Below are 21,373 nucleotides of genomic sequence, written 5' to 3' on the forward strand. Positions count from 1 at the left end.
TGGTGGTAAAGAGGGCTGATCTGACTTTTTGATGCATAAATGGGGTACAGTGCATAGGAGTAAGGAGTTTAATATTTACCTCTGTATCTGGCATTGGTAAGAACATTCGAATACTGCATACAGCACTGGTGTCCACACATCAAAAAGGGTGTCAAATGGGAGGCAGTGCAGAAGAGAATCACAAAAATGATTCAATGACTGGAGAAAATGCCTTTTAAACAGCTCAGTCTCTTTATCAGAATAAAAGTCAAGAGGTGATGTGAGTACCTTCATGGGACAGAAAATCCTGGATAACAAATCTACTGAAGAAATACACAACAACACTAATCCAGATACATTTAAATTACTCACAGATCTTTTTTTTTTAAACAAGCAGGAACAAACTACCATGCGACCTGGTGGATTTTCCATCTCTTTGAAGCTTCAAAACAAGACTATACTCCTTTCTAGATGTTATGCTTTAGCCAAACCCAACTTACTGCGCTCATTAGCGGAGTAACTGGATGAAATTTACTGGCAGTGCTACACAGGGCATCTTGTTAGCTGATCTAGTGCTATCTTCCGGTCTTAAACTAATAAATCATATAACAAAGTTGACACATACTTACCATAAGATGAACTGAACAAAAAGTTGAGGTGAGCCATTAGAAGTCAAATGGTGACCAGAGATGTACATGTTTGAAACAAAGAAGATTGTTGAACACACTATGAAGAAGCTGTCTTTACTCCTATATAACAATGTGCCTGAATCAGTACCCTACTTCTAAACTAACACTATGTGAAGGCTCACTCTCACTTTTTCCTAACTCCATAATGTTCAAATCTGGCACATCTGTATCTATATTGATATAGTCAAGCTCTGACCTGATATTTGAGTCCATCTTTACTTAAAATGCACATGGGCTGAAATTAATAAATCCATAAGAGGATCCTGATTAATTGGGTTGGAGCTGTTTAATGAAAGGAGTGAGGTGGCAGGAATAAGAAGGTATAAAATTCTACAAGCATAGCATTTAATAGAGATGGGGGCCTTAAATAAGGTAAGACCTTAAAGAATATATTATCTGTTCATCTACATATCTTTAACCTATTTGCCACTGCTGTTTTATCCTTCAAAGCAAAACTAGTTTCTACAATATGTTAATAACATGATCTCAGTTCTACTTGTTACATTGCAAAGGTACCACCATGTATTCAGTACAAACAAACAGTTACTCTTCATTTACCTAGGCAAACGGGAGTGTATTTAACTGACAGTTCCTCCAGAGCTGCTTGTTTTGTGTGTCAACGTGGTCTATAGCTGGATAGCTATGGGGTTGAGACAGTAATATGAGCATAAATGGACCCAAAGTTTAGACTACACTTGACTTGCACTTATGAAAATCCAAGTGGTCTAACCGTTGGCAATTTAAAGTGGCTTATTTGACTAAGTGTGCTTTTTGCTTGCTTTACTCATCTGGATTCCTGGCTTCTTTTGTGTTTTTCGACTTTGATGGTTTCAGGCACATGTCAAAGCCATATCACATAATGCCAAAGGTTATATGCTGAAGTTAATAAATTGAACTAGCTTCAAGGCAGTGGCAGTCTGTGAGACACAAGTACCACAGTGAGAGTGAGGTTTTTGATAGCATTTTGATCTGGTTTGAAAATGGAAAAATAAATTTGCATTATTTTTTTGCAAATATGTTTTTCGCTTCTCCAGTGCTGTCAACCCCAAAGATTCAAAAATCTTATGTCAGCTCCCAACTCAGAGCCAAATCCTGAGATGGGCTTAAAATCAAAAGATTTTTGAAATGGCACACTGGTTATTTGGTTTTCATTTGCTCTCAGATCGTGCACCTTCCTTTCTGTTTTAAATGACAGCTGAGATTCTCATCTCAACAGTGGTTTCTGTTAGCCTTGTTTCAGATTAAAGGACCAAATGTCCAGGGACTTGTGCAACAGTCATCAGAGTCATTAATACTGGTTTTGAAGGAAATTTAGCAAATTTTCCAGAAGGCTTGCCTAGGTTTTGCCCTTTCTCGGCAATGCATTTTTTGTGAACAGGGTGCAGATGAGACTTGGATAGGGCAGCAGCCTAGCCTGTGATATCTAACAGCAATACACAGATATGGTTAAGGAAATAACCCATCCCTGGCCTGTCAAGTAAGTTCCACCTACTTTGACCAGGTGAAGGTAGGATTTTAATATTTAAGACCTCTGTCAAAAATGCAACACACTAACATCTTTGCACTGGTTTCTTTTGGGTCTCAGGTTCTAGTTATGATGATGGCTGTAAAATATTAAAAAAGAAATTCATACCCTTTATTTAGCAGAATCATTCATTTGCAAGGCTTTACTTATTGGAATAAACATATGCTCAAGCCATGCACTTCAATTAGCAGCAATTTTCTGGAGCAGTCCCCAAAGATGTAACACAATCTCGATTTCTTAGGCACTAACAAGGATTTCAGATAAATCCCCCTCTTCATGTTGGATTTTCCCTGCTGTCTACAAAATGTAAATGTGTACAAAGTTCATTAGTAGGCCAGATTTAAGCCTCTTCTTCTCTAAGCCCTGATTTCTTGCTCTTAAATTTTTTAAAACAAAATCTCGATGTGAAAAATTGCTGTTGCATACAGGGTTACAAATAGTCGAGGTGCCCTCTGGCCTTTCCTTTTCCTGTGATTATGTTACAATCCATTGCATAGGAAATAATGTATAGGTGAAGTATTGTTTACTTAAATTATTTAAGCTAATATTTTTTCTTTGTAGGCATTTATACCAGGCTGGCTTTGGTAATATCTGAGTACCATATAAATCCTCAAATAAATGCACAGGTTCTCTTTTCCTTAACTTTGGAGAGTTATTTTAATGGTTTTGGTTTGGGTTGGTCATGCTAACACAGCAAAAATGTTCCTGGACCAAGGGGATGGGATTAGGCAATGAAGCTGCTGGATGGCATGATAATAATGCAGCTGATTCAGACAAGTATGATGCAGAGGTAGTTGTGTATATGTTTATGGGTTAGTGATCAATGGTTAGAGTTAACGGGTAGTGATCAATGGCTCAATATCTGGATGGCATTTGGTACCAAGCAGAGTGCCCCAGGCATCAGTACTGGGGTTGGTTTTGTTCAACATCTTTATTAATGACCTAGATAAGGGGATGGATTGCACCCTCAGCAAGTTTGCAGATGACATTAAACTAGGGGAGAGGTAGATATGCTGGCGGATAGGGATAGAGTCCAGAGTGACCTAGACAAATTGGAGGATTGGGCCAAAAGAAATCTGATGAAGTTCAACAAGGACAAGTGCAGAGTCCTGCACTTGGGACAGAAGAATCCCAAGCAGTGTTATAGGCAGGGTCCTAATTGGCTAGGTAGCAGTTTGGCAGAAAAAGATCTGGAGATGAGAAGCTGGATTTGAGTCAACAGTGTGCCCTCGTAGCCAAGAAGGATAATGGCATATTAGGCTGCATTAGCAGGAGCATTGCCAGCAGATCTAGAGAAGAGATTATTCCCCTTTATTCAGCACTGGTGAGACCACATCTGAGCCGCGTCTAGACGGGCAAGTTTTTCCGCAAAAGCAAGTGCTTTTGCAGAAAAACTTGCTAGCTGTCTACACTGTCCGCTTGAATTTGCGCAAGAACACTGATGATCTAATGTAAGATTGTCAGTGTTCTTATGCAAATACTATGTTGCTCCCGTTTGGGAAAAAGCCCTCTTGTGCAAATGTATTTGCGCAAGAGGACCAGTGTAGACAGCTAAAAACTGTTTTGCGCAAAAAAGCCCCGATGGCAAAAATGGCGATCGGGGCTTTCTTGCGCAAAACCGCGTCTAGATTGGCATGGACGCTTTTCCGCAAAAAGTGCTTTTGCGCATAAGCGTCCATGCCAATCTAGACGCTCTTTTCCGCAAATGCTTTTAACGGAAAAACTTTTTTGTTAAAAGCATTTGCGGAAAATCATGCCAGTCTAGATGTAGCCCTGGAATATTGTGTCCAAATCTGGACACCCACCCCCCCCCCCACCTTTTACAGAAAGGATGTGGATGCAGAGGTCAATGAAAATGATTAGGGGGCTGGAACACATGACCAATGAGGAGAGGTTGAGGGACTTGAGCTTATTTAGTCTACAAAAGGGAAGAGTGGGGGGGGGGGGACTTGATAGCTGCCTTTAACTACCTGAAGGGGGGTTCCAGGGAGGATAGAGAGAGGCTGTTCTCAGTAGTGACAGATGGCAGAATGTGGAGCAATGGTCTCAAGTTACAGTGGGAGAGGTCTAGGTTGGATATTAGGAAAAACTATTTCACTAGGAGGGTGGTGAAGCACTGGAATGGGTCACCTAAGGAGGTGGTAGAATCTCCATCCCTAGAGGTTTTTAAATCCCAGCTTGACAGAGCCCTGGCTAGGGTGATAGGGTTGTTCCTGCTTTGGGCAGGGGGTTGGACTGGATGACCTTCTGAGGTCTCTTCCAGCCCTATGATTTTATGTATACAGCCCAGAATTCTGAGAAACAGCATTAGAGTATAGCTACATAGGACTGGAATGATGCAATTGAGAGAGGAATCTAGGAGGATGAGATGACAGCAGCTGGCATTATCTACCAGGGAGGCTACTGGCATTATCTACCAGGAAGGGACAGTTTACTAAGAGATGTAGTTGCAAGGTGCCTGGGGAAAGACAAGTTGGTAGGAAGAAGTAACATTGGCAGAGGAGATTAATTTAAAATTGATTTCTGTCCTGTTTGCTATAGGTGAAGCATTTTGCTGCTTCTGAAAGAAAGTGCCCCTTTCACAAAACAGTGAGTCAGGAAATCAGATCACAAATGGGGGAGGGGGAAGGGGAGAATTAGTAATCCTTTCTGAAATCAGCTACCACCTACTTGCCTTTATCAGACTTTGTGAGAGGAAGAGAAGTGGAATTTAGCCCTAACATTTCATAACAGAAGAGGCAAACTATGGGACATGAAGTGATATGTTCTTAGATACACAGTCCATTTACGCCAACTTCTGACTGGCTCTGGTTGCTCTCACGTTGACATGAGGAAGTCAATAAAAGTCATAATAATGCCGCTGATTCAGACAAGTATAATGCAGAGGTAGTTGTGTATATGTTTATGGGTTAGTGATCAATGGCTAGAGTTCAGAAAAATGTGTCCAGACCAGCGGAGAGAATGATAAATGAATAGAAAGCAACTATATTCATATAAACATATGGATGTTTTTTCCCGTTTAAAATCCTGACCGATATGAGTCAGAGGGACACCATGGAAAAGACAGAACATTTCTTTACTCAGTTAAACTACACACTTGCACAGTAATCAGGTTGTCATATGTATGTCATCATGTACATCTTTCCAGCCTCCTCCCTTGTATCTTGTTTATCCTTGTAAGGTCATGTCTGATACTAGCATGTGAGCTCATTAGTAGCATATCTAGATTACAGGGGTTTTTTTGAAAAAAAGTGGCCTTTTTCCAAAAAACTTCCCCTGCATCTAGACTGCTGCCTCATTCTTTCAAAAGTAAATCGAAAGAACACGGCAGTTTTTTTGACCGTGGAAAACCTCGTTTTACGAGGAATAATGCCTTTTTTGAAAGTGCTCTTTTGAAAAAAGGCACTATGTAATGCAAACTCTGCTTTTTCAAAAGAGAGCATCCAGACTGCCCAAGTACTCTCTTTTGAAAAAGCGGCTTGCTTTTTTGAAAGTACTGGTTGTCGTCTAGATGCTCTTTTTTGAAAGAGGCTTTTTCAAAAGTATCTTTTGAAAAAACCTCTTTAGAAAGAGGCTTGCAGTCTAGGGCTATGTCTAGACTGCAGGCTTCTTTCGAAAGATGCTCTTTCGATCAGCAGGTGGATCTTTCGATAGAGGAAATCCGCTTTTTCGAAAGAGAGCACCCAGCGAGTCTGGATGCTCTCTTTCGAAGACGGCCTCTTTACATTGAAGAACGCCTTCCTTCAAAAGAGGAACTTTCGAAGGAAGGCGTTCTTCCTCGTGAAACGAGGTTTACCGCCATCGAAAGAAAAGCCGCGTTCTTTCGAAATAATTTCGAAAGAACGCGGCTTGAGTCTGGATGCAGGGGAAGTTCTTTCGAAAAAAGGGTACTTTTTTCGAAAGAACCCCTGAGTGTGGACACGGCCTAGATGTAGCCTAGGTGAACATGGTCTTTTTATCTGTATTCTGAAGCCCCTAACAGACTTTTTGGGCATAGTAGATCTACTGTTCAGTGACCCAAATTGACAACTCAAGATGTTCCAACATTCCCACTCCTTTGTAAAGAAGATTTCTGGATGGGTTTAGTAAACAGGCATGAAAGCCTCCTGAATCCACATTTTCATTGTTATCCTAAGTTTGAGTAATTGTCAGATATTTAGCTGATTTCTGAGGAGAAGAGATTAAAAAAATAATGATAGGTGGTACACAGTTTTTGTTTCAAATCTTAATTTTCTTTCTTTTCTTTCAACTAGCTCTACACTCATACTGTACTGAATTGAATATCTAGCACTACTAAATAACAGTCCTTCCATATGAAAAAAGGGGAAAATGACTGATTAGAACAGCAATGATATTTCTTTTGTATTACCATTTAATCTAAACAGTGAAAGATCAGGGACTAGATTCTTATTGAAATTAGTGAATATTTTCTAGTAATAGAAATGTAGCCGTGTTAGTCTGGTGTAGCTGAAGCAAAATGCAGGACTATGTAGCACTTTAAAGACTAACAAGATGGTTTATTAGATGATGAGCTTTCGTGGGCCAGACCCACTTCCTCAGATCAAATAGTGGAAGAAAATAGTCACAACCATATGTACCAAAGGATACAATTAAAAAAAATGAACACATATGAAAAGGACAAGTCACATTTCAGAACAGAAGGGGGACTTGGGGGGGGAGGGGAAGAAGGAAGGTAAGTGTCTGTGAGTTAATGATATTAGAGGTGGGGAAAGTTAGATGTCTGTGAGCTAATGGTATTAAAGGTGATAATTGGGGAAGCTTGGTAAGATCATTTTCATATGTGTTTATTTTTTTAAATTGTATCCTTTGGTATATATGGTTGTGACTATTTTCTTCCACTATTTGATCTGAGGAAGTGGGTCTGAATATTTTCTGTGATCCAACTAGTGGCCATCAAATGGAACGCCTGAGTGATCCATCAGCATGTTCAAGTAACTAATTATTTGCTAATTCAATTTAAATTCATTTCAATTAATCATTGTGTTTAGTAATTCATTAGTCAGGAAAAAATGTGAAGTGGTGAAGTAATTGCTACTTCCATACCAAAAAAATGAAAAAGAAACTGCAATCAAGGAGATTTAATATGCTTGCAATCAGAATGGAAAGGCAAACACAAGTTAAACCTATCTGGTACAGAGAAAATGGTGCTCTTTGTGACATATGAAAAAAAATCCAGAATTACAAATGTGCAGCACTTTAATGTTAGATTGACCATGATTAGAACTGTTCACAGCTAGCGTGGACAATCTAAATCATACTTCATTTTCTAAGTAAGTATGATAAAACCAGTAGGATACTTTAGAAAACACATTACCAGAGCGTGGGCTGCAGTAGGAAAAAACAGGAACATCTTTGGAAGGTTAATGTGGGAAGTTGAGTGACCTCTAGTCCAAGATTTTGAGACAAACAGAAAGACATGAGGGCTATTACACATCCTCTACAGCCTATATACACCAGTTGTAAGAATTATTTACTGAACAGATATTTACATTTTTTTAAAATATTATTAAAAAAGTAATATTTGCTTGATCTATGACACAATGAACTTCTCTACAAAGAAACTTACAATAGGCATAATAAAATATACAAGAAGTCATAAAAGATAACACTAGCGCAGTGGTCTGGCCTAATAAAACACTTCAAGGATGAGTGCAATGTATGGAGACAGTTTTGTTCTAGAAAGGAGTTTGTGCATATTTAAAAGTACTTACAAAGTTGATCTCCTCCTTTCCTTGACATGTGTATGTTTTCTCACTATGTGAATAGAGAACCATGAGCACCATGCATTTCTAAATGAAGGTATGTCCATGTTTTAATGATGGGATAATGTTTTCTAATCTTTATGGCTCATAAGAGAAAATATATAGGTTTCATCCTATCATCAACATTAAAGGACAATTTAAAGGATTTCATATCTAATGAATTCATAGGATTCATTGCCTTTTTTTATTCTTCTAAACTGATTTATACTTATCGTTAAAGAATTAAGATGGTCAATGTCTACAGCCATCCTAAAAAAGCAACTCTTTCAGTCAAAGCTAATGTTTAAATCAAGGCTATCAGTGTTACTCTGTATCCTTCCATTAAAATCCTTTTACGTGTGTTGTGAGGAGGATAACAAATAGCTGTGCTGGAAAACAGTTACAGCATCTTTTAAGTATCACCATACACAGTGAAAGCTTTGTTATCGGGCACTCATGGGAAATGGGGGTTGCCAGTAAATGGAATGTGTGGGATACTTGAGCTCATTGCTCTGCCCCTACCCCTTACCCAGAGGAAACCACAGTGACCAACTCTCCTCTCCCTCCCCCTGTGGGAACACCTGGCAACCCTTCCCCTTAGCCACAGAGCCATCCTAAGTGGCAAGCAGATGAGTGGGCCAGCTTCCTGGGAACCCTCCGGCAGGTCTGACTCCTGGCAGTTCCAGGCAGGCTGAGGGGGAAGGAGGCACCTGATGATGACATCATCAAGCAGTGTAGTCCATCAGAAGCCCCGCAATGACTGGTGGCATCAAGCTGACTGGCTGGACAGGTGGGAGTCAGGCATGTGCACCTGAAGATGGGGGGTATTGTGGCTGGGGGCAATGCCGGTTAACAATGTTTTCTGGTTAACAGAGTGCTGGATAACAACAATTTCACTGTATATTCAACAACTGCTTTCGTAAAAACTTTGGGTGCCAAGGAAATGTTCTAGCATGGTTACCTTCCGGTAATTCAAAAGGCCAAATGCTAGGATATAACAGATGCCTTTCCCGGAAAAGGGAGTTTGCACTATCATCAAGATTACATTTGGGTTGTTATTTAGCTGCTCATTTCCTACTGTTTGTAATAGTAGTTGCCTGGCTTGCACCACTTTGAATAGTTACTCATAACTACTCTTATCCTGTTTATTTCATGATGATGAACACTGAAAACTACTAAACAGAACTGGAGAAAAGCTTTTTATATAGCTATAAAAAGTGCAAAAGGATGGTCATTTTTATGGGAAATCAATTTAACTTTTTTGATGCCAGCAGCTTCATTTTGGGGTAATTTATTTGATTTTTATGTGAATCTCCATTGTCTTAACTGAATGGTAATTGAAGATAAAAAAGAGTGAAATATAAATGGGAGGAAAAAGGCAAAATAATCCTCCTGAGAACCTCTGAAGAGAGATAGGCAAAGTAAGACTACAATTATAATGGGTGAATGCTACATTAAAAATATGTTACTGAAATTAGGGAAGTTGGATACCTAGCCATTGTTTTACAAAGAACTAAATCCCTTCAGCATTGGTAAATTGCTAATGAAGGAAATGAATAATATCTAGAAATGTTTCTGCCTACATTAGCAACAACCCGGCTCTTCTGCTAGCTGCCAGGCAGGAAAGGATTTTGCAGACAATGTCCTATATGACTTGAGTCACATGCTGCTGAAGGAAGAATACTTTATCTCCTGATATGATAGATTCTGCATATCTGACTTGCTGTATTTTCTGGCTCTCAAAGCCAACTTCCAATCCCCAATTTTTTCCACTAAGAAATTTCATAAATACAGTCGGATGATGTTCTTTATACGCTCTGGAAGAGGTGATACTACTGCAATCCTTTCAGTATCCCCATAGCAAAAGAGAAGAAAGATAAAAAAAAAAGCTGATAGTAGATTCTTCTGTCATGTTTGGTAGTGAAATTACATCAAAGGATAACATCTAACATGATCCCACAAAGTAAACCAATCATTTTCCATTAAATCTCTTGCCTAAATGTCTGCATTTTGAAAACTGCTTTCAGTGGGGTTTTTTCTTACTACAAAGATCAGTTTTAAATGCATTTTTACTGCTTACATATTTAGGCAATGTTAAGGATGGCATAATCAGGGCCCTACAGTCAGAGGAAAGATGATTTGAAGGTAGACTGACTGAAAGAAAACTGACGACTTCCACGTGGCTTCGAGACTCATCAGTACTGAAATTCAGAAGCTGTGTTGTTCAACAGAATCATCAAGTTATGCAGCTTATACAATACCTCGGTGGAGAAATTATTCTCTTTCCGGGTGTATATTCTTTTCATAACTCAAGCCATAAATCATACTTCCAAAAAATATCCCAATACAACCCAATTTCTATTAGCAGAGCATACCTTATACTATAAAACTTGCAAGGAGACCAGTGTTGCACCATGAAGCTTATACAGTTTTTTCCCCAGTGTAAAAATATACAATGCTACTGCCTATTTGTTGCAGTGTAAGGTCCAATCAGTACTCGTCTGCTGAAGGCGTTACATTTGTGCCCTTTCATACTTCTCCAACCCAGACCATCGTGTTACCCCTCTTGATACCTGAAACCTCACAGTGTAATGTGTTTTGTCTCCCATTAATAACAAACAGTGAATCCTTAGCTGGTGTAATAAGATACTGTCCAAATAATCCACTGTCTTTCATAATTCTGTTGTCACTGTTCCAGGGCCAGTCTTTGGACATGATAGGGTCCTTTAAATTCTTCAGTACATTCATTTTCCCCGTTGACAGCTCTACAAAAAGCACATCTGTTTGCAAATGTGATGTAGCATATATATAGTACTGATTGCCTTCAGTGAAAGAGGGTTGAAATGTCAGATCAGATATGTGCACATTTGTTTGTAAGTCATACATCAACTTGATTTCCCCTTGGATGGTTATTGCCTGGACTTTAATCCTGCCACTGTCTTCAGCTGCACTCACCAAATAGCGTCCGTCAGGGGAAATATAGGGCGTACCTGATATGTCACTGTTAGGGCCAATCACAGAATCTGTAACACTGTCAATAATGAGCTGGGGAGATGCTACTGTTGATGTATTTTTTTTACACTGGACAAAGAAGTAGCCGCCCAAATGGGTATAGGCCATGGCCTGTGGCTTGCAGCTATAGTTTTTGAAGCTGATTGTCTTGATGTGGGTCACAGTTTCCAGGTCAATTTTGTGAACTGCAGATCTTGATTTGTTAAAGACGAAACCAAACCTGAAATATAAAACATGATACTGGAGTCATCTCTGGAGCTGAGGCAATATGCTCGAGAGAACACTGAAATCAGCAGAACTGGCAGACTCCATGCTGTCGTTTTCTATTGTGTATAATAATATCTACTTTTCTCTATGAAACCACTGACATTTTAATTCTTCTGCCATGTGCTCAACCTCCCCTCTCCCCAATATGTTTGGTTAATTTGTAATTACGAACTAGGGATATGATCCCACAGTACAAGAATTCCTGGCTCGCATGAACAGTCTCATCAACACCATTAATCAACCACAGAACAGTGTTCAGGCTTGGGCCCTTCGTGTGTTGTTCTTGAGTTACAAATTTTTCTGATGTGATGTAATTCAATGTGTTTTATAGCTAGGAATCATAACTGCTTAACTAATGCATATTGTGGACCTGATCCTAAAGATGGGAGCAAATGCAAAGATAATTTCAAGACATATTTGTGCCCCCTGATTATGGGACAGTCCCTTAATGTAAGTTAGAGCTGCTTGGGGGTAGCTCTAATTTACAGTGGCTGCCCATGGCGCCGGAGGATCAGCATGGTAGCTGAGACTACTTTGGTGCATTCAGTCTGTGTCACGTTCCCACATCATCTGCTGTGAGGATGGGTGGCTTAGGAACTTATCAAATGATCTCCTCAAAGGATCCCAACTGAGTGGAAATTTGGGGTCTTTGTTTTTGGTTTTTGAGAGAACAAAAAATGAAATGTATTCTGAATAAAATGTTCCATAAAATCAACAGGCTTCAGTGCATTTGACCTTTGTTAACCAGAGAAAAATGGTCAGCAATAGCCAAACAATGGTTCTACTTACTTTGAGAAGAAGCCGGTAGAAATGGCACCTTTTCTGTTCCCTAGGACACTGGTAATCACTCGTGCAAGTGAAAATTAATTTTACATTGAGTATCTTTTCATCCATTCAATACAGAAAGAAGGAAATTAAGTGAGATGTTTAGCTCGACTTTGAAAGGTGTAAGATTGCCTTATGAAATGTGACAAGGGAATTGTTTTCACACAGTTAAAATACATATTTTGCTTCAATCAGTGAGTTTATGTCTTTAATCTTAAACAGAATGTCAGTGAGAAAATTCACCAGTGATTTCACTGCTGAAGAATTAGCCAATGTACTGTATAATCATTTGAAAATCACTGGGCTTAGCCTGGCATTTACCCATTATGCTCAGATCCTTTAGAAATTTCACTTAAAATAGCTTCTGTAAAGATTCACATGTGGAAGAAATAGGAGATGACACAAGTGTTTCTCTTGAATGAGCACACTTGGACTACTCTAAAAAATGCCTTCCTTTACACCATTTCTTTCAAGTCTCCCTTAGTACTTGGCCAAGTGCCTGAATAAGAGAAAAATCAGGCTTTTATCATAAACTTCCATTTAAAAAGAGGCTCAGAATGTGCGTTATGTGCACACAGCTGCTGAAGAAGTTCTATGCCTGTATGAAATCTGTGCTCTGAAAACTTGCTCTTAGTATTTTTATGACAACTAGTGAGCATGTAAGGCATGCTGGGAACTAATCCCGCCAAAACACATAACAGAGGGGTTACTTATCCTGTGCGGTGATACAGTGCTTCAAAGATGTGCCCCTCTGAGAGGCTCCCACTTCTGGTGCATGTGCGCCCCATGTTCTTTTGATTGGACATTTTCATTAGCAAAGGCATTAAGCCCATATGTGAGGATATCAGCAGCATCTTCACACATGTTGCTAATAGTCTCACCCCCTGCTTGGGCAAACTGCATGGGCTGCATGGGCAAACTGCTCCTCAGTTTGTTCTTTATCACTGAATCTCAGAAAGAAACTTCAAAGCACATGGAAGGAATGAGGATAAGGAAGCCCCCATAGTGGGTCATAGCTCAAAGACCTACTAACTGCACAGGATAAGCAACTTTTCTGACTTCTTTGAGTACTGTCCCTATGGGTGCTCCACTTCATGTGATTAACAAGTAGTATTCCCCTAACAAGGAGGGAACTTTGGAATCAAGTCCAACAGAGAGGGGAAAATGTACTGCCAGCTGCTATATTGGGAGCATTGACAAAGACCTTGAAGCAGCTCTTCAGCTGTCAGATATTGGGCATTTTTTAGTAGCGCCTACGAAAAGCTCTTAAACAGCCAAATGAACCCCAAGCAATATAAGTCATAGTTCTGTTTCCTGCAGCAGATATTCCAGAACAAAGAGAGGCAAATTTGGGGGCAGCAGTTTGGAATTCACACCAAGTGACTAATCTACACTTTTGAAGGCAATATTTGTGGATCTTTTCTATTTTTTTTAAATATCTGTTGTAACGCTGCAGAATAGACTGACTCTAACCCTAATCCTCTAATCATTGAAGAGCCACACCTTGAAGTGGAGAATGCTCACGCTGGGAAAACAGCAAGCTACTAATGTCCTGGGAAAGGAGCCAAAGAAGGGATTGGAAGATGTATACTGAGACAAATAGAGACGTGAAACCACACCTGCCTTGACCATGTTGGTGCTATTGAGATAACACTTCTTGTCTTTTCTGATTTTGTTCAGCACCTGAGAATCCGAGACATGTGGGAAAAACATAAAACAGTTTCTTCCTTCAAGAGAGGCAGAAGGCATCTGCCCAAGGAACTGTGACCTAATTCCCCACACTGAACAAAATAGATGTCATTTTTTGTTTGTAGCAGTGGTGAAGAGATCCACTACTGAAAATACCCAAGTCTCAACTTCATCAGCAATACCTCGGGAAAACAATTCTCATTCATAGTCATGGGAAAAAACACCTGCTAAGAATGCTGACTGTGATATTTTGCCTGCCTGGGAGATAGGTTGTTGAAATTCTTCTGCAATGTTTTGTGTTCCAGTTCCATTACCTTAATACTTTGGTGCAGAGGGAAGGAGATATCACGTCACCCTGCCAATTGATATAGAATATATAGGAGATATTGTCTGTCATGACTTTGATAGATGTGTCTGATGAGAGGTAGAGAATGAGGGCAGATGTTTCTGACTGCTCTGAGCTCTAACAGGTTGATATGGAAAGTGGTTTCTTGGAGTAACCACCGGAAGACTTTGAGGTATGCCCCTCATCCTAAAAGAGACACATCTGTTGTTTTGATTAATGTTGATTTCAGTTGGAAGAAGGGACCCCACACCTACATTGTGATGCACCTTTCCACCAGTCAAGGTAGCAATCAGCCTGTTGAGGAACTGATACCTGTTTGTCTTGGCTGCATCTGTGTGGCAAGAAAACTGATGTGGGCCACCCCTGGAAACAGCAAAGGCATAATCTCACATATTTGGTCACAAATACAAGATGCTATGTGACCTAGAAACTGAAGTTTCTGACTAAAGTCCGGGGGCTCCTTTGAACCATTCTGACAGTATTATAATATCATGATGTCCGTGGGAGGAAGCCAAGGATGTGAAAGGGCACTAGAGGTCCCCGAGGACTGATGGGGTGGTCTCCTGATCTATCTTCAAAGTGAGGCAAAGGAAGCACTCCATCATTACCAGTCACTGCTTCTTACATGGCTTAAATTTGAGGGCTAAATAAGACAGGACACATCTGTGGGACGTGGGACTCTCCCAGGCTGCCCATACACTTCAAGTATCCTTGTTGACTCGGGTAGCCTCTTTACACATGAGGCAACATAACGTGGTAAACAGGGTATGCTGCATGCAGTGAGGCTTTCCCCAGAGGAAATAACACAACCTTTCAGAAACCAGGAACTAACTACGCCTACAGACTAACAAACTAAGTACAAAGAAATTAGCAAGCCGAGGCAAGCACAATGTGGATGCACTAAGTGCTGTCTCAGGCCAACACAGGAAATGAGGGCAATTCACTCACCCAGCCTGATATACCCTCAATGTGGGATATGCAGATATCAGCAATGGGGTCGAATGGACACTGCTAATGAAAATATCCAATCAAAGGTGCATGGGGCACATGCACATCTGAAGTGAAGCATCAACAGCGATGCTACTTGAAGAAGACTGTCTAGGTATTTGTCTGAATTAACAGACAGTTGAAAGTGTTTGTTTCAGTGAGTAGAACTATTTACTCTAGGTCAAAGCCTACACCCAATGTCACTGATACTTTTGTGGTCATCAGTAGCGCTCTAATTCAGCTATTAACTTGAAGTTAAGTGTGTGCTTAAGTGCTTTGTTGGACTGGGAGTTCTAAAAAGCAGAATATGGCCTATAACTAGCTTAAGTAAGCTATATTGGTGAATAAAATGATTATTACATAGTTGTTGTGCAATAATATGGTAGCAATATAATCAATTACTATGTACTTACCATCGATTTCAACATTTAACATGTAGTTGCCACGTTAATGCCATGAAATAACATATTATTTTATATTAAGTGAGTTGGCTAAATTGTAATTACATTGGAAATTATTGTAATTACAATACATGGCATTAATGTTTCTAAACGCTTGCACATTTGTGCAGTCAGTTACTGCACACACAAATCACATATCTGAGCATGAAAATGGCCAGCTATGTATTCAACAGCCAAACTTTAGATGAGAATAAAGTTGTTACCAGTTAGCTCAATAAATCTTAGGACCTTATGTCTCAATTGCTATGAACCCAGAATCCTTGGGAGCCTGCATTAAGATGGCTAGCCCATGCTGAAGCCTGTGTTGTCACGTTTCATACTACTGTTACCAACAGAACAAGCACACCATAATTTGCAGTGTAGACACACCCTCAGAATTGCCCTTGGATCTTAGATTTCTTATAGCAGGCTTTGTGGTTAAGGTAGGAGCCTGAAACTCAAGGTTCTATTCCTGGCTCCAGCACAGACTTTCTAAATAGTGTTGGGCAATTTGCTTATCCTGTTCTTACACCAATTTCCACATAAGGAGAATGGGGCTAATACTACTTAACATCACACGCTCATTAATGTTTGTATAGTACTTTAAGTTGATTAGACAAAAGGTCCTTTAGAAGCACAAAGCATGATGATGATGAGTCATTAGGATCATTCCTTACCTAATGTGATTAATAATAAGATTTGTTGGTGGTATGAAAAAATCATCCACATCTTCAAATGGTGTGTGGATGATATGATGAATTTCCCCTCCACTTGCTTCTGTTATTACCTACAATAAATAAACAAAATGTTGCGTATAGGGAAAAGAAGAAGAAAGAGAGAAGTACATACAAATTACATAACTGTCCATGACACCATTTTTTTTGGCCATATATCGGTGAGATTCAAATTGATTTATATTTTCAAAATAATGTTTGGAGTAGTTCCTTGAAAAATAGTTTTAATAAGATGGCATCTGAGCATTGACATTTGAAAGGCAAGTGCTCAACTCTTTCTGCTTTCATAAGATGATGTTTATATCAGTAGACAAAAGCAATCAAATACAGGTTGAAATAGTGTGACAATAGTAAACCTACAATAATGTATTCCACACTGTTTAAAATAAACATTTATTTCATATTCACATTTATGAACCTCACTTAAATTCACAGTAATAATTCACTAGCTTGACTGATGAAAATCTAACTCACGGTAGTTAATTATCACTTTGAAGGAAAATAAATGTTCACCCATCTATTGCACCACATAAAATACACTGAAGAGCAGGGAAAGACACTCTCTTGAAATGCTGTCCTTCAAAAGAAAGCAAACCTTTTGCTGCCATGGAAACTCTGCTTTATTATCTCCCACATAACCCCAAAATATGAGCAGAAAGAATTTTTTAACAATTAAAATGTTAAATACAGAAAAAATTTACAGGGCTTGTTTTAGTTCAAGATGGTGTAATCAATTCATTAGAAGTTTTTGCAAATATAATCTGCTAATAGTAGTTCTTTAAAATTTAGGGCTAAATAATTCATCATAGGATATTCTACAACCCTAAAAGGTTTAGCTCAAACATACTGGTCACACCATTTTGATTTATTCCAATTAAATTGTTTGAAAAGAATGCCATTTTTTGTAAAGTGCTTTCATGAAGCCAGAAATAGTTTTGCACATTTGCTTTCCCATAAAGTAGTAACAACTAAACAATAGTAGACCATTAATAGTCTGCAAAGCTTTGTTTGATAAACCTCTGATTTCTAAAGAGGCGCAAAGAATTAAGGTCAAGCTATACAGTTGAATTTTTTTTAATCACAGAGCTGTGTGAAACAATTAATGATTTTGTTAGGGGGAGGAGGGAGAGAAACCTCATCAAATTAGACTCTGCAATTTTTTGAGGGGGGGGCGCTGTCAGAAGACAAAAGGTGTTAATCTAATGCTATCCATGTGTATCAGTATTTTACAAGAGAACAGAAAGGACCATCTGAGAACTATAGTTGTATTACAAGTTTCCAGCTATGCAGTTGGTGTTGTTAAAAATCAGAAGTCTATGCCAGCTTTCCTTTAATTACAGAAACCTCTCACAGTTGGATGGAAGCTATTAAGTGGAAATAATGGGAAACCATTTTGGCTTCTTGTATCTTTTACAGGAACCCATGCTACTCATGAGGGAACTTAGCTGAGATTGCTTCAGAAACTTCCGTTTAGTTGCTGCTGTTTTGTTGCCAGAAGTAAAACAGTGCAGGATTCCTCTTTTCTTTAGTGAGGCTGGTTGATAAGACATGCGTGGTAATGCAGTACATGACGTGTAGTAAGTACCAGGCAACTGCTGTAAAGAAGGTGATAATTTATGAGCCGTAATAGCTTAGCTGGGTGCTTAGATGCTGTGTAGGGAAGCAAGGAGATGATCCTCATGCTCCTACATAATTGCTGGAGTAGATTCCAGGGGCCAGATTCACAAAGGCACTTGGGTACCTAACTGCCCCTGTAGGCACCTCATACCAAGAGTTGACGCTACTGACATTTCCAGAATCACCATCCAGCTTCCTTCTGTAGGCACCTGAGTATTTTCTGGTGGGCCCATGTAAAGCCACTTAAATCCTGACATTGCATCACTGCTTGGAGCTCTCACTCAAATGAAACTCTAGCACCATTCTCAGACTAGGCATTTCCCTGATTTTCTCTCTCCTGAAAGATTGACTAGTCCCGTAGTGAAAGCACTTGTCTGCAATGGGGAAGACCCAAATTCACATCCCTGCTCCAGTCATAAAACCATTTGAGTCTGGATCACCTACCCTCTGGTTTTTCATGAGAAAAATCTGACCTTGCTCTGAGGTGTCTAACTTCAGAGGGGGGTTTGTTGCTAAGAATACCAAGCACAGAGTGGCTTGTCAGGTACCTAATGCCCAGACAATGGGAGTTAGCTGCCAATATACTTTTGATAGGGACCTAATCCCCTCCTTCTTCCAAATTTCAGTCCTGGCTAGATTAGGTCACCTCTTGCTCAGCCATCTACTTCTTGGGCGCCTAACTCTTCCTTAGCCATGCATGAGTAACTCAGGCAGCTTGCTCAGAGTTCAGAAAACCATTAGGAGTTAGACATTGCAATGTCTAGGGCAGGGTCCCCAACCTTTTTGTTGCCAATAGCACATTCATGTTTTCAGAAGAGAGTGGCGGGCGCCAACAAAAAAAACATGTCATATGTGAAATTGAAGGCTATTTTCATATTAAATGTAAAATTGGGTACATTTGATAGAAACTTAATTTAGCTGGATAATTTTTATTTTAATTATATTGTAATTCATTTTTTTAAATTCTGCATTAATAAAAAGGGGGGGGATGTCCAAATGTTGAGCAAAAAAAGCACCCCCCCCCAAAATGCCACCTTTAAATCTCACACTCCCCATCCCCACCATGGCAGGAGGAAGAATGTCAATTTTGTGAGCTCCCTCCATTGGAGAAAAAATAGAAAAAAGGCATCAAATATGAAATTGAAGGCTATTTTCATATTAAATATGAATTGGGTAAATTTGAGAGAAACTTAATTTAATTGGATAATTTTTATTTTAATTGTATTGTAATTCATTTTTAAACAAAATTCTGCATTAATAAAAAGGGGGGATGTCTAAATGTTGAGCAAAAAAAGTACCCTCCCCCCCCAAAAAAATACCATGGCACCTTTAAATTTCACACTCCCTTCCACATGGCAGGGGAAGAATGTCCGAAGTGGCTTTCCAGCTGAGAAACTGAAAATACCAGACATTTTACTGGTGGGGGGTCAGGCCAGGGGTTTGGATTGCCCCTCAGGGCAGGGGATTGGGGTGCAGGGTCTGGGAGGAGAGTTCTGTGGGTGAAGATATCGGAGTGGTAGTAGCTGGGGGGGCTGGACACTTACCAGTGAGACGTGCTGCTCTCCTGTTTCTCCCACAGGACCTGCCTGGCCATGTGCTTGGGGATTGGTAGGTTCCCGCAGCTGCCATTGTCCAGGTCCGGCCAATGGGCTTGTGCAGGGGGGCAGAAGCGGCCATGAGGGACCCTCCCCTGCCGGCTCGCAGCTCCTGCACCACAAAGGGCCCCCCTATGGCTGTTTTGTGTGTGTGGGAGAGGGGGTTGTTGCTACCTCGCAGCTGGACCCAACCAGCGTGGGGTTTGCTCCGGCTACTGAAGCGCCTGCGTGGGCTGCCTGCTGCGGTGGGGGCGGGGCTCAAGCCTCCAAAGCACCGCGTCGGGCTCCCTCGCAGTCCTCAGGCTGCCGACCCTGCTCTAAGCAGGGGTGAATGTGAGTAGTTTTAAAATGCTGGTGCTGGCGCACATAAATGTGGGAACCACGGGTAATCTACACTGCAAGCTTCTTTTGGAATAAGCTTTTCCAGAAGGTATCTTCCGGACAAGCTTACTTCAAAATAGAGTGTCCACACTACAGGAAAGTCTTAAAATCAGTCTGAGGCAGGCAGACGCACTATCTTGACTTAGAGCCCCAGGAGGTACTGGAGAGAATAACTTTAGAACGGCCCTGTTGAGGAGCTATTTCGACATAGCAGCAGTCTACATACACCCTCTTCTGAAAAAGCTTTTTCAAAAAAGGGCTTATTCCTCATGAAATGAGGTTTACCGCCGTCGGAAAAAGCCATTCATTATTCGGCTGTTATTCTGAAATAACAATGCGAGCGTCTACACTGCAATTCCATTATTTTGAAATAATTTCAAAATAAAGGAGGACTTATTCCGATTTCTGCAAACCTCATTCTACAAAGAATAACGCCTATTCCGAAATAGCTATTTTGGAATAAGGTGTGTGTGTAGATACTCCACTTCTGCTATTTCGAAATAGCCCTTCACGGGGGCCATTCTAAGTTATTCCTCCTGGGGCTCTAAATTGAGAGAGCACGTCTACACTGCTGGGAAGCCTGCCTCGGACTAATTATGAGGCTTCCCTATAGTATAGATGCGCTATTTCGAAATAAGCTATTTTGGAATAACTGTTCTGGAATAGCACATTCAGAAATAACTGCAGAGTGGACATAGCCTAGGACTCTAATTTCAGGAGAGCTTTGCCCACACAAAACGTGTACTGACTTCTATACTGTGGGTGCTTGGCACATCTGAAAAGTAGGTCCTGTATTGTTGGTGTAACTCTAGGCAGACTAGCACAGCACTATATCAGCTCACCCAACCAGGAGGCCAATATTGCAAACCTAATGCAGCCACATGGATTAACTAACTTTATGGTGTGTATCAGATGAAAAAAAAAAGGTGTTGTCAAAATAAAACCAAATCTCTGGTCTCACTCGAGCCTCCAGGTCAGGATTCCTCGCTTTGTAACTATTATTTTGTGGAACCCTTCTTGTGAAAATCTTGGATCGTTTCTTCAGTACAGCATCTATAATTTCAGAGTGAACATAAAGGGCTGGCAGGTGGCCCAATGCTTCACTACTGCATGAGGGCCAAAGATGAAGTGAGAACCCACAGTGCAGTCCCCTTCACAACCTCTTGTGTGGCACCTGGGATGAGGGTGAGGGTGCCCACCATCTGCCCCACAGATATGCTGGCTAGTGTAGCCAAACAGTTGCAGGAGGGATGTAGTTTGCTGCTGGACAAGGCCATTAACTATTTCTACATTGTGGGAGACAGGTGGCGGAAAAAAACAATAGTGCCTCACTGAGTTTCAGTTGCTTCCCAGAACAGCACTGCTGCACATGGCTTCTAACACAGGACTAGGCGCCAATTCTCAGTCTAGCCCTTACGGATCTGTATGCTGTTAGCAATGATGTATAAAGGGGAAAGCCTGAGTTTCATAGATCCAGAAAGTTCTAGACCATGTGTATCAGAAAATAGCTATTATGCAGGAGTAT

General features: G+C 40.3%; 1 protein-coding gene across 2 annotated transcripts in view; it reads right to left on the reverse strand.

Moving 5' to 3' along the window:
* Positions 1 to 10,474: 10,474 nt before the first annotated feature.
* Positions 10,475 to 21,373, reverse strand: part of FSTL4 (follistatin like 4) — a 600,213-nt gene continuing 589,314 nt past the window's right edge. For both annotated transcript variants that reach the window (XM_075900372.1, XM_075900373.1), the window contains exons 15-16: positions 16,199 to 16,308; positions 10,475 to 11,187 (exon numbers count right to left, since the gene is read on the reverse strand). In XM_075900372.1, the coding sequence (XP_075756487.1) occupies positions 10,485 to 11,187; positions 16,199 to 16,308 (813 nt within the window). In that variant the 3' untranslated portion in view covers positions 10,475 to 10,484. The remainder of the gene's footprint in view (positions 11,188 to 16,198; positions 16,309 to 21,373) is intronic.

Source organism: Pelodiscus sinensis, chromosome 17 (assembly GCF_049634645.1).
Source record: "Pelodiscus sinensis isolate JC-2024 chromosome 17, ASM4963464v1, whole genome shotgun sequence".
NCBI lineage: Eukaryota > Metazoa > Chordata > Testudines > Trionychidae > Pelodiscus > Pelodiscus sinensis.